This window comes from Euleptes europaea, chromosome 10 (assembly GCF_029931775.1).
Source record: "Euleptes europaea isolate rEulEur1 chromosome 10, rEulEur1.hap1, whole genome shotgun sequence".
Lineage (NCBI taxonomy): Eukaryota > Metazoa > Chordata > Lepidosauria > Squamata > Sphaerodactylidae > Euleptes > Euleptes europaea.
The window spans coordinates 46,673,906-46,690,131 of NC_079321.1; the positions used below are offsets into that span (position 1 = coordinate 46,673,906).

Below are 16,226 nucleotides of genomic sequence, written 5' to 3' on the forward strand. Positions count from 1 at the left end.
CCATTATGGGCTTTCTGGTAGAGTGGAGCTGAATATTCATGAATTTATCTATTTTATGTTATCTATTTTATATTGAAATTCATTAAGGGGGAACATTTTGTTGAACAGTTAAGCAAACTGCACTAAAACAGAAATGTTTCTCTTTGGTGTCTCCTACCTATTGTACTTTTGCTCCCTCTAGTGCAGAGTTGGGACAAAAGAAATCAGCACTGATTCAGATTCAGATTTACTATTAATATGGTAAAGCCATTAAAATATTCATATCAATTACAATATAGAATTAAAAGATACAATATCTAAAACTATGGGATATATAATGCTTAAATAAATTAAACAAGTTACTATTAGCTAAAAGCCTCAGATTAATATAACATTTTTCGTGTTAGGTTAGATTGCCAAGCCCCCGCTTTGTCTGACGGATCTTGTATATTGCAGCACAGAATTTAGCTATTTGTTTCATCGTCTGGGCTGACCCTTGCCATAGGAGATTCCTCAACCTCCCTTCCTCAGAGCTGTCCCTTGTTAGATTAAGGAGATTATCTTAAATCTTGCTTCCTCATAGAAAGAGCATCTGAAGAAAACATGCGCAATAGACTCGACTTCACCCAAATCAGCACTGGAACATCATGCAGCAACCCTGGAAAGAGAAACATTGATTTCTGTATTTCTGAGGAGCTGATACCATATGCAGGGCAACTTTTCCCCAGAATGGCCACTTTTCTCTTCTTTTAAAAACTTGAGCTTAGAAGGTTTCATTTATTTTTGATGCCACGCTGATAATGTCCAGCTGTTAGTGAATGGTCTACTGTAGTCTTACTCCTGAGCAGTTTCACTGTTGCTTCATTGGCATCTGTGGGACTACTGAGAGGGTAAATGGATTGTAGCTCATAGCCTAAGAGTGTTGTTGGAAAATTGTTTTTCTCTGTTTCTTCCCACTTAATCTACATCTTTTTAAAATCAAGGTTTTGATAGTGACTTGGATCTAACGGAGTTTTCCTGCGGACAGAATGATTTCCACCTGTGGATTGCATGTTTTTTGCCTGCCCCCTTCCGCTGCAACCAAAAATTTCTCCCAAAATTCAATTCCTGGTGATCAGGAGCAACAGTGGAGGGTATTTTGAGCTCCCATGTGAGGGGGGGAATTGAGAAAGTCACTCTTCACAGGAGAAAGTTGTTCCATCCACAGAAACACCATGATGGATCAATGCCAAAAAAATTTCCCAAGAATGACTGACTCAAATGAAAACATTTTTTAATTTATAAATAAGAGCAAGGCTTCTTTACTGCAGTATAAAGAATTCATTAACATTGTGGTAACATTCTATATTTTTAATTGTTGCAGTTAATTATTTTATGTCAGTCTAACTAGCTCTCATCTTGCACTCATAGCATTCAAAGGCATAAGAACTGGAAGTGATACATAGCTTCCAGAAAACATAAAAAACAACACATCAATGTACAATTTTGATAAATTCTTGCTGAGATTCTCAGAAACTTGATGACTTTTGAACATTTTCACTTCAATAATATGGGCTTATATTGTTTAATGAAGGTTTCTTTTTAAGTAATTGTTAAAAATGAATAATTGTGCATGGTGATGATAATAAATTAGTTTCCATAGTATGAACCCATGAAATCACAACATGACAAATGGTTCTCAGAAAAAAAACTGTTTGTTTTTTTACTCCAGTAGTGTATTTTGATAGTCCTTTCAAATCTAGATGAATGTAGAGTTTAGTGCCTATAGTACATTATTTTCATTTTGAGTTGTCTACATTTAATTTTGCATGCCTGCATGTTTTGACTAAGGAAAGGTCAAAGTCCTTAGAGATCTGCAAAACTGATGGCAAAAAAGAAAGAAGGATAGCATGGGAATTAGATGACTAGCCTGGGTCCAATGGGGAAAAAAATGAACATGGAAGACAAGAAATGGAGGAGGCATACTGTGGCTGATGTGAGGTAAAGGTTAGCTTCCTTCCCTTGTGCATTTCTGCCAGTATTCTGTTCATCCGCAGTTGAGTAGCCTGGGGCTTCAGGTGATGTCCTTCCTTATTTTTTATGCATCACTTGTTTATTGTCAGAGACAAGAGCAGAGGAAAGGTAGCAACACTATATAAAATTTATTTTCTAAATTTCTGATTTTAAACAACTGACAGTCCATTCCTTGAGCTCTTGGCCGGAAAGAGCTCAGGAGGAATGCAAGTGGCCGCACCGACATCCAGGCCATTTGTGCTGGTACCCAGGTCACTTGCGCCACCAAGGGAAGCAGGGACACTAGCATTGGGGTGCTCACGCCAGCCTCCGTACACAGGTGCGGGAGCGCGGCCCTGGGATGCCAGCTTGGCCTCCCACTGGCACAAATCCCCGTGCCGGTGTCCTGGGGGCGTTCTGGGGGTGGGGCTACCAGTAGGCAGCCTCCTGACCCCTTTCAGGTTAGGAAAGCCCCCCCCCCCCCGAAACAGTGTTGTTGTGCTACGTTTTTGCTGGCGCAGCCTGGCTGTTTTCAATGAGGCGAAATGCCCCGTTTTCAGGGAAACAGAAATTTAAAGGCTTTTTTAAGCCTTTCGGTGTCCAGGGAACGGCTTTGGAGGCGCCACAGCGGCGCCTCAACTATGCCATCCCTGCTCGCCAAAAAGCTCAGGAATGGGCTGTGAATATATTCCACATGTGAATATACTGAATTTCAGGGAAGGAGATTCTTCCCTCTTCCCTGAGCTCAGCCCAGGTGAAATCCCCATGTGTAAGTCAAAGCTCGGGACACACAAGCTTCGTTTCTCTCACAGCCAGTTACAAAGCAGCTTGTAAAGAGGTGGGGATTCAAATTATTTCCTATTGTGGGGAAACGGCAGGTTTTATGGAGCAGCTGTTCTTTCACCAAATGGCACCAACATTTCAGCAAACTTAGTCCCCACTAAACAACACCATGTTTTAAGTGAATTTGACAAATTGGTCCAATTTTACGGCTTTTTGACAAGGTGCCCTAGCCATCCTTCTCTCCATTGTTCCAGTACAGAAAAATGGTAGGGGAATTTTGGTTTTTCCAGTTTGACTGTTTTTTCACCAAATGGCACCAACATTTCAGCAACTCGAGCCCTCCCTATCTTCTAAATACCCCTGAAGTTTCAAGTCAATTGGACTAAAGGATCCTATAATATTTCCCCCTGAAGAAGGTGCCCCCAGCCATCCTTCTCCTCAAATGGGGGGAAATGATTTCTAAAGCAGCTCTTTTTATCCAAATGACATCCCCCTACAACTCCCCAAAATCAAACCACTCTCGTTCAGGGGAGGGTCCAGCATAGGTGTCCGAGGTCCAGGATAGGGTCAGTATTCTTCAAGCAAGGTCTAGAGAGGGGCCTCCGCATGAGCAGCCGTGGGAGGGAAATTGCTGCACAGGGTAGCGTGATTGGGTAAGGACAGCTCTGCTAATTAGCTCTGCTAATCCCTCCCTGGGATCAGATTGCCTGAGAGACCGACCTCTCCCCCCCCCCCCCCCCCGGCTTCAGGAAACACAAAGAAACTGCAGGCAGAATGCTAAGCCTGGTGCTGGATTTTTCCAATAATTATAAGATGAAATTTACCAGGGTTCAAAAAGTACCAGGAAGCCTTTTGCTGTGTCAGATATTGCCTGTCTGGTCCAATAATGGGAAAGCCAGATGACTTTTTGGGTTGGCAATATCTGACTGTGCAACACTATTTCAAATTGTATAACAGATTTCATTTGAAAAGATCCATTTACTTTGGTTTCCATCTCATAGTAAAGGAATTCAGACAGGTAAGTCTGATTCCAGGATTGGCAAGCACCACCATGTAGAAACTACAGCCCCAAGATTCCACATAATCTATGCATTACCAGGACGGGGGTTGGAGATGAATGTATGATGTGATTGTAGTTCCAAAGGTATTACCTCATGGATGTTTTAGCCGCATGGGAAAAACATACTCCACTGTTATGTTTGACCTAGCATAGGTCTGACCTAGTTCTACAGCACAGTGTTGTTGAATTAGCCTCTGGTTTAGCATCTGGCATGTATGCATATACTTTTTCTAGGGCTGTGCTCCATGAAAAATTTCATTCTAAGTTTTTGATCTGGGATTCAGGGGGAATTTTGTTTTTTACTGTAACCATTGCTGATTTTCAGGTAGAAAGTCACTGGTTCAGATGAGTTGCCCATCAGTGTTCTCCCCCCACACCCACCCATGGAAAGTATGGGAGTCTCCCAGTGGGACCTGGAGATCCCTTGAGATGGCGGGCCATTTTCAGACTGCAGATCAGTTTCCCTAGAGACCATGGCTGCTTTGGAGGGTAAATTTCATGGCAAGGCACTCCACCGCGGTCCCTGTACCCCCAGGCTCCATCCCCCAGATCCTCAGGTTATGTAACTTGGAGCTGACAACCCTTTCCCCCCCTTCCCCTCCCCACCTTCCGGCCCTCCTTCCCATGTCTGAACCCAGGACACTTGATGAGGGCCTCCATTGGAAAGGAGGACTTCGTGGGGACATGCGGTTTCATTCCGGAACCATCCGAGTGGCATCTACACAGCCTGGAAGCAGCTGCCTATATAAGCATGGGGGAAGAGGGTTGGAAGGGGAGTCAGGAGATGTGGCCCTCACCCCTCCAAGAGCATGGTGCTGGGTGGCCAGATATCACCCTCAGACAGGCTGCCCAGCTGGAGATAGCCATGGGTACCCCCTGAAGGCAGTGAGAGGTGCTTGGCAAAGCTCCCTCAAGAGTGTTCTGTTCTGTTTTTACACATGATTGTTGGTTCCCCTGAAAAGGGCAGGGGGCTTCAGTGACTTCAGATCTAGAAATTCCCAAGATCAATGAAAAGCTATTTTAAAAAAAGAGTGTCCAGCCACTCATTCCAGGAAGCCAGGGGTCCTGGAAGGAACTGTACAGATGGCCGTTCCCTCCACGGAGCATTCCTCCAGTGAATCCACCTCTCTGTTGGTGGGTTCTCCTAGTTCTGAGGGTACTGGGCCCCAGGGTGGAATAGAGGTGGCAGGAACCTGGCAGTCCATCCTTTGGGGGGGGGGCAGTTTTTGTTAGGGTAGCATTTCAACCAACATGGCCAGGCAAAAGACTGATGAGCACAATGTTTTGCAAACAGTCCCCTCCAAAGGCTGTTCTATGCATCTTTAGCTTGCTTAATCCCTTCATTAGCATACCCAAATGGGGCTGAGGCTACTAGGAGCAGCTAGGCCTCTCTAGACCTCTGTACAGCAGGACCGCCTGAAATTGATCAGTTTTGCTTCTCATTGCTCTAAAGCAGTGGTTCTCAACCTGGGGCCATATCACCCCCTGGGGGGTCCAGGATATTCCAAGGGGGCCACAGGTGAAATTGCATAAATGGGGGGCCACAGCACGCGACTAGTGAAGAAAACAGAGAAGTGACTGAGAAAAGAAAACAGAAAAGAAATACAATTTGTACCTTCAGTGGACTGAAAACCTAACACATGACTTTCTTCATTGCACTTCTATGCATCGTTTGCAACTGTGGGTTTTTGTATCGCTGTAATCTTGTGCAATGGTGGTAGAGGCTTTGTTCTTGTTTGTGGCTTCCTAGAGGCACCTGGTTGGCCACTGTATGAACAGACTGCTGGACTTGATGCGCCTTGGTCTGATCCAGCAGGGCCTTTCTTATGTTTGCCCTTGTATGTGAGCATTGTTGTTTATTAGCTTGTTGTGTTCCCTTTTTGTGGGGTATTTTTTTTTGTAAATTTCAGTTTTCCAATAATAATTGCTTGCTGGGGGTAAAGGGAAGATGACTGGGGAAGGCACTGGCAAACCACCCCGTAAACAAAGTCTGCCTAGAAAATGTCAGGATGTGACATCACCCCATGGGTCAAGAATGACCCGGTGCTTGCCCAGGGGACCTTTACCTTTACTTAATAAGAATTGCATGTGTGCATTTTATGTGGCTGTTTATGCTTCTTTGTTCCTTGGCTATTTACAGACAAAACACTTAAATAGCTACCTTTCTACCGGTAGGACAGGGGGGCCACAGGAAGGAAACAAGGTCGGAAGGGGGCCACAGTTGGAAAGCAGACTTCCCATGCTTTCAGTGACTGTTATCCATTTATACCTCTCTTCACCTTCCTCTCACACTGCCCCTCCCCCACACACACTCTCTGCATAGGGACCCTTATATTCCTCCCAGCTCCTAGGACCCATAGAGGCCATTTCCCGCATTGGTGGTGTAGTCAATTCCTGCTTTTCCTATGGCCCACAACCTCTTAATTGCATGTCTCTGCTGGCAGTTGGCTTAGGCTTACATGCTGGTTTCTGCATAGGCTTGCCAGGCCCCGTAGCTCCACCAGTGGGAGCTTTGCCAGGCTGCAGCCGAGGTGCACTATGTGCCTATGTCACTTCCGAGTTTACCCAGAAGTGACGCAGACGCTCTAGCGATCTCGGCCGAAACTCTATGGTTTCCATAGAGTTTTAGCTGAGGTTGCCAGAGCATCCACGTCACTTCCGGGTAAACCCGAAAGACGTGCATGCTGTATGTGCACGCGCGTGCACGCACTGCCTGCCGACCCTCAGCTGGTCGGCGGGCAGCCCGGTGGATCGGTGGGATTTTACCCGTCACCACCGGGCACTTGGCAACCCTATTTCTGCAGCAACTTTCACTGAAAATGTGAGGTCATGTAGAGTTTCATTCCCAGTGCATTTAAGGTGAAGGGGTTATTTAAAACACACACAGTTCTTTAAAACACACACAGTTCTTCTGCGCATATCAAGGTCCTCAGTCCTCAAGTTGCCCTCCTGGCTTGTATGTCCTCTCCCCCTTCATTGCCATTTTGCTGCGCCGAGCATCTGAATATGGGACTCCGTGTCTGAAAATAGTGGGAGTGATTGTTTGATTTTTTTTATCCTGGGAATTGAAGAAGTGAAGATGTCAAACAGCTCAGGAATGAAACATCTGTCTACAGTGTGGTTTATAGTGAGGCATTCTGGTGTTGCCTAAGTTTTATTTTACTAGAACCAAATAAAGGAATACTTAGAGGTTGATCTACTTTTAGTTTTGCATTGGTTTTAAGGTCAGTGAGATGATTACGGTGGTTGCAGTCTAGCTTGATGTTGACATAAAAGGATGAATTAGCCGGGAGTATCTTAAAGTATGTGCCTGGCAGGCTGCAGGTTTTTCCATGGCTCATCACCAATTTCCCTCTTTGCATTTAGGCCAACTGAGATATCGATAGGTTTGAACTGAACTGTGAAGCCTTCTTTATAAATATTGTGAAGATTTCTTCTGTCTCACATATAGCTTAAGTGTCACTCATTCACTAAAGTTGATGGCTGAGAAATTTGATTTTCTTTTTTAGAATCAAACCTGTTTTAAACCAAAACTGCATTCTGTAAGAAACTTTTGCCAAATTATTATTGGGATTTTTGCAGTGGTCCATTAACACATTTGTTCAAGGTGGGAGCTGAGAAATTTCTATAGAAAATCCCCTGAAGAAGCAAAGGGATCTAGAAGAGCTAAATAAACTCTCTACCTTGCACCTTGCTCTCCTTTGTCTTTTCCTCCCTCTTAACACATTTGCCAGGAACATTTAAGAAGAAGGGACAACAGTGCAACTTTATTTTATATTCATGAGTTAAAAGCAGCATGGAGGATCATTTTAGTTGCCCCTCGCTATTTAAAATGTTATTCACCTAAAATACAGATTTAATAATGTTCTTAACTTGTAGCAAATAACAAACTTGACAAGGTGATCGGCTTCTGTGAGATGGCAGGTAATCTCCCTCGTGCAGCTATTTAGTTCTTGGTAACATGCATATGTGAGGATTACATTTTCAAACATTTGTTAACACCCAGCATGGAGCCACCTCATGTGACTTATATTACAACTTCCTCCTTTTTATCTTCACAACAACCCTGTGAGCTAGGTTAGGCTAAAAGTGTTAACTGGCCCAAGGTCATCCAGCAAGCTCCATGGCGGTGTGGGGATTTGAACCTGGATCGCCCAAATGCTGGTCCAACACTCTAACCACTACACCACAGTGGCTGTACTACCCCAGGGCCTGTCTGTTTTGGAAAGGCTACAAAGGGATCAAAATCTTCTCTTATCTTCTTGCATCTGTCAGATTCCCTCCACAACAGTGCAACAAGTAGTATCCTTAGTAAAACAGACCTCTTGTTATAAGTTCCTGAGTTTCTGCGTAATGGCATAATAATATTTGCCTTCATGTAGGCAAACAAAAGTTTAATGCAGAAATTCACTTCATTACAAGTGAAAACAGGCAGACATTCTCAGTGTGGTAGGCAGTGGCAGTCTCTGCTCCTCTGCCCCACATTCCAACTTAGCTGCCCCACATGCAACTCTTTCCACTCAAAGCCCTCCTTACATTCCTCCCCCTTCAACAAAGATTGAAGGAAAGTGACTTTTCCAAGGCCAGATCATTATCTGAAGCCGAAAATGTTTAACGCAACTAGCCCATGACTTACTGTTAATTCACAAACAGTGTTTGACAACTAAAGCTAAAAGAAAATGATTTCACCAAAGCCAGATAATGAGCCTTGGCTTTCTGATACTATACCATAAAGACTCTGGTGATACAAATAGTAGTGTAGAAGGGAGTATTTTGATGGGGGCAAACTTCTTCTTATTGCTCCACAACTATGTTCTGAAAATATAACTATAGGGAAAAAAAACAAGGGGAAGACCCTCAAGGATTTCCAGGGAGGATCTCATTTCCCTCTTCCTCATTATTTCCTCTGTCCCTTCCCTGAAGGTCCCCTTAAGCCTCTCCCCTTTCACTTCTTCCTTCTCTTCCTCCCATCCTAATATATATGATTGTAATATTACAATGAAACACCATTTTTGGAATATTGAAGTTGAATATATGGCACTTTTGCATTTTGATTCCCATTATATATTGGGTTATTTTCATGTTTTTTGTGTGTTTTGGGGTGTAACTATTTAGTACACAGAAGTGTCTATTTTGATATCATCTCCAGGTGGTGGCTGGAGATCTTCCAGTATTACAATTGATCTCCAGGTGACATACATCAGTTTACCTGGAGAAAACGGCCACTGAAATCCCCCCTCCCCAAACTCTTGCACCACACTTTAGAACGGGGTGTTGAGCTCAGTTGTTACGAGGGATGGATATGACATAAATGTTACTTGGTCAGGCTGGGCCATATGTATAATAAAATTTAATGCCATGTACCTGAGGTACCTGAGGTACGCACTTTCTAGAAGGCACAGGCAAAGCCAATTAATGATATTATTTTTGCTTTATTTTTTCTTAAAATGTGAACATGCTTAAAACTAACACTCTTACAGTATTTTCTTTTATTAACAGTCATTGATAAGTGACACCTCAGGACTGGGGAAGGTGGCTGCCTCAGCTGGCAAGCCCGCAGCAGACTCGCCAACCCAGATTGGGAGTGAGGGGGTGGCTGCATCAGCGGGCTCGCAGGCCAGATAAGAGCCCTCAAGGGGACTGATCCGGTCCTTGGGCCTTATGTTTGACACCCATGCTTTAGAATATGCTGTCTCCCCCTAAAGAATAAGTGCCGATGTAGAAGAGTCCAGAAGTAGTATATATACCTGTTGGCATAGACCTGGATCTAAGAATCATAAGTGTTTTGAGTTGCCAGGCACAGACTGGCAACCAGAAGGAGATTGGGGGGGGGGGCAGGAACATGAGAGGGGCATCAGCAACAGCATGACATCACTTCAGGGAAACCCAGAAGTGGCATCATGCCTCTCTTGGAATAACTGGAAACTCTACAGTAAAACCACAGAGTTTCTGGTGATCCTAGAGAAGAATGATGTCACTTCTGGGTTTTCCCTGGAAGTGACATCAAGCCATTGGCCTGATGGCCATTTTTTTAAAAAATCCTCCTGCTGGCTCTCGGAGCTGTGGTGAGAAAGTGAAGCCAGAAGCAAGGGCCTGACAACCTTGTGTCTGTCTGACATCATACATAGGAAAACACATTTAATCCATGTAATGTGATTCAAGTGTGGAACTCATTTTTCCACATCTGAGACCAACATTTTTATATTAATGTTAATCATGATTAAAATGGGCAACATATCTGCCATAATTTGGCAGATATGCATGAGATATATAGACTGTGGCTTGGTCCTCAGCATTGGTTCATAGTGCTGATTTGAAATTGCTCACCACTCCCCTCAAGTAATAAGTATTTGTTAATTAGCAGGGCTACCAGGTTCCCATTACAGGTGAATAATCCCACACTCTAGCTCCTTTTTCTGACCACTGCTCCAGCAGCCAGTGGGAGGGGGAAAATATTGCTGTCAGGCAACAGCATGGCATCCCTTTTGGAGAAAACCCAGAAGTGATGCCAATCTACTCTAGGAATTGCTGTAAACTCTATAGTTTTGCCACAGAGTTTCTGATGATTCCTAAACTGACATCATTAACAGTACCGCACATGCTCCCCCCCAAAAAAACTCTTGCTTAGAGTGTTGGACTAGGATCTGGAACTCCCAGGTTTGAATCCTCACTCTGCCACAGAAGCTTGGTGGCTGACCTTGGGCCAGTTACACACACTCAGCCTAACCCATCTTACAGGGTTGTTGTAATGGTAAAATTGAGTAGAGGAGAACAAGTGGATCCCCACTGTGGAGTGTAAATGAAAGGTGGTACAGAAAAGGTGGAGTATAAATGATGTCAATAGATAAACTATCAATCTTTGTTACTAGACAGCTACAGTCTGGTGCAGCCCGTTCTATCATCTCAGGACTCAGCCACCTGATTACCACCTCATCCTCCAGCATGTGTGAAGTAGGCCCCAGATCTCTAATGACTGCAGTATTTTCAGTCTACTCTCAGCGACTTAAGACAGAATAAGCATCTAGTCCCACTGAAGCATTCAGTTGGTTAAATCAGATGAGTCCTACATAGCAGGTTTGTAGATTATTTTTCTTAGCTAAGGAGGTTTGTGTGTCTGACAAAAGGGCCCATTGTAGACAATCAGAGGGAGCATTTAAAGATGGCACACTTTGAATAACAGTGGGCAGTTTATTTTTAGAAATATTTTGTTCCTCATTAAAAAAGATGTGATTATCTTTTCCTTTGGTCCAGGAGTGTTACATGCTCTGAACTTATTAGTATTCATGAGCTTCCTCATTGCAAAAGGGCTCCGTAGAGGCTCAGAATTAGTATGTGATTCTGAATTTGACAGAGCAGGCAGAAAGCAGCATTGCTGAAAGTCAGTGATTCTGGCTAAAGACTGAAGTCTTTATATAAAAATATATAGACCGAAAGGCTGAAGGATCATGGATTATTAAATGACATGCAGCCCCTTATTTTACTGAGGAAAGCTATGGGGTTGCAGTGATCTACTGAGAACAAAATTATCTCTTTTGCTAAGGGATCAACATGTCTGAGAGATCACGATAAAAACTACTATTTCAAAGGTGATTGTGACTGTCTTGATTACGGAATGAGATGTATTTTCATAAAGTACATAGGTAAGTTTGCTTACAAAGTAGCTGATAAATAATTGTGTAATACTTGCTTTCATTTGGGGGATAATTTTCTGTACCGCAGATTGACATTTCTCAAACTAAAACTACAATGACCTTTTTGAATGTTTTCAAAACTAATGTGGTTTTTGTATACAATAATATTGTGTAGAAAAATTGTGTTTTTCCTTCAGTTTTCAGCCAAAAATTGGCTCCCAATGCAGCTTACAGCAATTTAAAACATAAAGTATAATAAAAAGGTGTTTAAAAAACAACCAAACAATTTTTAGTGAGGTCTCAGTACAGTACAGTTCCGTTGTTTATTTAAATAAAATAATGTATAATTGAACTACATATCTAAATGTGACCTCCCTAAACTAAAAGGAATCTAGGGAAATTTTTGCATGCTGGCTAATTTTAGTACCAGTTAATGAATGGAGTATGCCCTTTAAATTTATCCCCTGATCAGTGAGATCACACCACTGAAGTATAATGTTAGGAAAACTACAGAGAGGTCTGTAACTTGAAATCAGCCCTTTCATACATGATCCCAGCTATTGAAATTAACTCAATTTCTGACAAGAAGAAACTTTTTCTTATCAGGAGGGATCGTTCTAAGCAGTGACGTGTATCCAGCCACCCGTTCTTTAGACAGAATGTGATTTCTTTTTGCAGAATAAGGGATAACAGTTCCTGCCACTTCACCCTTCTCACTGGAGAGCTCTGCTTTGCCTTCCCTGCTGTTCCTGAGGGTCTGCTAACCATCAGGAACAAAACTTGGGTGGACTCAGTGGGCTGCAACAAGGAGATGTGGGAAGTCCTGCTCTTGGAAGTTTTTGGATGTGTGGGTTTATGGCAAAATATGAGATATTTTGTATCTCACACTGAAGTAAAAAAATGTTCATTGTGCTTATATGTAGGTGCTATATTGTGAGTTCATATGATGAAAATAGTTTAAAGACTCATGTTCTATGGAAGTATTGATTACAGTATGTTACTGAAAGCCAGGTGAGCGCTTTTGGGGGTTTTGGTATCCACAGCTTATTGATTATTAACAGTGTCAAGAACCCCTAGTCCAAAGGAGGTCACAGGATGGGCAGTTAACACGCACATTACAGACTCTGAGGTGTGAAAATATTGTCGAAGGCTTTCACGGTCAGAGTTCATTGGTTCTTGTAGGTTATCCGGGCTGTGTAACTGTGGTCTTGGTATTTTCTTTCCTGACGTTTCGCCTGCAGCTGTGGCAGGCATCTTCAGAGTTACTCCTCTGAAGATGCCTGCCACAGCTGCGGGCGAAACGTCAGGAAAGAAAATACCAAGACCACGGTTACACAGCCAGGATAACCTACAAGAACCTCTGAAGTGTGAATCCCCAAACCTCAGTCTTGGCAGCTGACACTAGTGTGTTTGTCTGCTCAAACAACCAGAAACCAAGCTTCCAACTCTCCTGGGATTAAGGTCAAGTAAGTCACCCCTACAAGGTAAAATAATAGAATCGTAGAATCAGAAGAGATCATCAGGGTCATCTAGTCCAACCCCTGCACAATGCAGGAAATTACAACTGCCTCCCCCAGGGACCCCTACTCCATGTCCAGAAGATGGCCAAAAAAATCCTCCAGGATCACTGGCCAATCTGTCCTGGAGGAAAATTGCTTCCTGACCCCAAAGTAGTGATCAGCATTTCCCTGGACGTGTAAGAAAGGGCCACGAGAGCCAAACACTGACACGGCCCTTTCTCCCTTCCCTCTCATGACTGCCTAAGTTCACAGAATCAGCACTGCTGACAGATAGCTATCTTGCCTCTGCTTAAAAACCTGCAATGAAGGAGAGCCTGTCACCTCCCAAGGAAGCCTGTTCCACTGAGGAACCACTCTGTCAGAAAGTTCTTCCTAATGTTCAGTCAGAAACACTTTTGATTTAATTTCAACCCATTGGTTCTGGTCCGCCCTTCTCGGGCAACAGAAAACAACTCCACACCATCCTCTACAGGACAGCACTTCAAGTACTTGAAGATGGCTATCATATCACTTCTCAGTCGTCTCCTCTCCAGGCTAAACATACTGAGCTTCTTCAACCTTTCCTCATAGGACTTGGTCTCCAGACCCCTCACCATCTTTGTTGCCCTCCTCTGGACATGTTCCAGCTTGTCTACATCCTTCTTAAATTGTGTTGCCCAAATTTGGACACAATACTCTAGGTGAGGTCTAACTAGAGCAGAGTAAAGTGATACCATCTGGACACTATACTTCTGTTTATACAGCCCAAAATCGCATTTGCCTTTTTAGCTACCACATCACACTGCTGACTCATGTTCAGTGTATGGTCCACTAAGACCCCTAGATCCTTTTCGCACATACTACTGCCAAGAGAAGTCCCCCCATCCTATAATTATGCATTTGATTTTTCCTACCTAAATGCAGAACTTTACATTTATCTCTGCTGAAATTAATTTTATTATTTTTAGCCCAGTTTTCCAGCCTGTCAATATAATTCTGTATCCTGGCTCTATCTTGTACCTTATTTGCTACCCCTCCCAATTTAGTATCATCTGCAAATTTAATAAGCATCCCTTCTATTCCTTCATCCAAATCATTTATAAAGATGTTGAATAATACAGGGCCCAGGACTCCACTTGTCACTCTTCTCCAAGAGGATGAGGAACCATTAAGGAACACTCTTTGGTTATGATCTGTCAACCAGTTACAAATCCACCTAACAGTAATAGGATCTAAATCATGTTTTACCAACTTGTCAACAAGAAAGTTATGTGGAACCTTATCAAAAGCCTTGAAGAAACAGCATCCCCCCCCCAAAAAAAACATATCACTACAGGACTCCTTAATTGAAAGTTTACTTCAGACTGTCTTCTCAACCTGGTTTTAGAATAGGGTTGCCAGGTCCCTCTTTGCCACCAGCGGGAGGTTTTTGGGGCAGAGGCTGAGGAGGGCGGGGCTTGGAGAGGGGAGGTACTTCAATTGCCAAAGTGGCCATTTTCTCCAGGTGAATTTATCGGCTGGAGATCAGTTGTAATAGCAGGAGATCTCCAGCTACTACCTGGAGGTCGGCAACCCTATTACCGGGGGAGGGAAGGAGGGAAAGCTGAAGACAGATAGAGGGAGGTTGGTTGATGGGTTGGAAGGAGACAGGGAAGCAAGGAAGGGGGCTGTTAGAAAAAGGGGAGAGAAAATAGTGGAGGAAAGTAAAATACGATGCTCCCCCAAAAGTCGTTGCAAGTCCCCTGCTTTTCTATATAAATAGGAAACTTAACCTGTGGGATCACTTCAGAAAGAACAGTGATGTTTTAAAACTAGCTCACATGTTCCATAGAAGGTACCTTAACACACAGCTTGTTTAGTTTTCCTTTCTTGTAAATTTTTAGTTGTCAAATCACTATATTTTAAAACTAAAATTCAAATACTATCTTGCCCTATGACAAACAATTACCTACAGATTCTAATCTATCTGTTTCTTATTTGTTTTTGCCACCATAAAATAAGGATATGGCTTTGTCTGAGTTAATTTTCTGCTAGATCAGTCTGGATAAATGACCCAAATACTAAATATGTCTCCTCCCTTATTTTCCTTATTGCGTGTGTGTAAAGTGCCGTCAAGTCGCAGCCAACTTATGGCGAGGGCATGCTACTATACAAAATCTAGGTCCTCCCAACTCCCTTCTTCTTTACTGAAGTAGAAGTTTCTTTCCATTCCATCTACTGTCTCTTCAGTTATACAATGATATTCTGAGGGGGAGGGAAGAGCTTAAAACACAGTAACCCATTTTTGCTTCTCAAACAGAAGCTTTGTTATTGTCGAAGGCTTTCACGGTCAGAGTTCATTGGTTCTTGTAGGTTATCCGGGCTGTGTAACCATGGTCTTGGAATTTTCTTTCCTGACGTTTCGCCAGCAGCTGTGGCAGGCATCTTCAGAGTAGTAACACTGAAGGACAGTGTCTCTCAGTGTCAAGTGTGTCTCTGACTCTTCCTACACACTTGCTAAATACTTAGTTATTTAATATTTAATACAGCAAAATTCTCGCTAAACAATGTGGAACAGTTCCCCGTGATATTGTTACAAAGAGAATGTCCTTGGTTTCAAACAGGCATTTCATTAGAGAAAAACCAAATAAAATTGGCATAACTGCATACTTTTTTAAAAAAGACCATGTCTTCCTTGGAGTTTTGGATAATCAAAACACTTCTTTCAAAACAGTGTAATTGATGTCAGGAATCCCAATTCACATCCCTATTCAGTCAAAGAACTTGGATCTGAACTGATTTCAGTCCCCTGCTGTGATGATAAGACTGGCACTCCTAGCCTAAAGAAGTCCACTAATCCCATTGTCAATTATTAAGTTTCTTGAACTGCACCCTGCATTATAATATTCTGTAATGTAATATTTAATGTTTTGGTTTAATTGAGAGGTACAGCTGTGTGCTATTAGCATAGTAATGTCACCTACCACTATATCTTGCATGGCACCCTCATATTGATATTGAAAGGAAGACAGACCTGACTAGTACTTCTTGTCCAGGAGATCCCATGCAAATGATGAGTGCCCATCACAAATCTCTTTGATCTCCTTGCTAGGAATGCATGAAAGTATTCATTCAAGGGTAATTCTATGAATGCCAACCTAGTCCCACAGAAAAAAATCACCAACAGTTCACAGTCATCTCTAGGGTTTAGCATACTACAGTATATAGATCAGAATACAGCAGCCATCAAGCCCATGTCCAATAGATGCATGGTGAGGAACTGGATGTGAGGAAGCCAGTTAA

The 16,226-nt window shown here is 42.9% G+C and overlaps 1 protein-coding gene across 37 annotated transcripts in view; it reads left to right on the forward strand.

Moving 5' to 3' along the window:
* Nucleotides 1-16,226, forward strand: part of RIMS1 (regulating synaptic membrane exocytosis 1) — a 350,422-nt gene that overhangs the window by 309,315 nt on the left and 24,881 nt on the right. Inside the window, exon 1 of one of the 37 annotated variants that reach the window (XM_056856600.1) lies at nt 11,349-11,454. The exons of the other annotated variants lie outside the window; for them this stretch is intronic. Coding sequence (XP_056712578.1) covers nt 11,432-11,454 — 23 coding nt within the window. The 5' untranslated portion in view covers nt 11,349-11,431. Of the gene's footprint in view, nt 1-11,348; nt 11,455-16,226 lie in introns of those variants that run through there. 37 annotated transcript variants of the gene reach the window in all.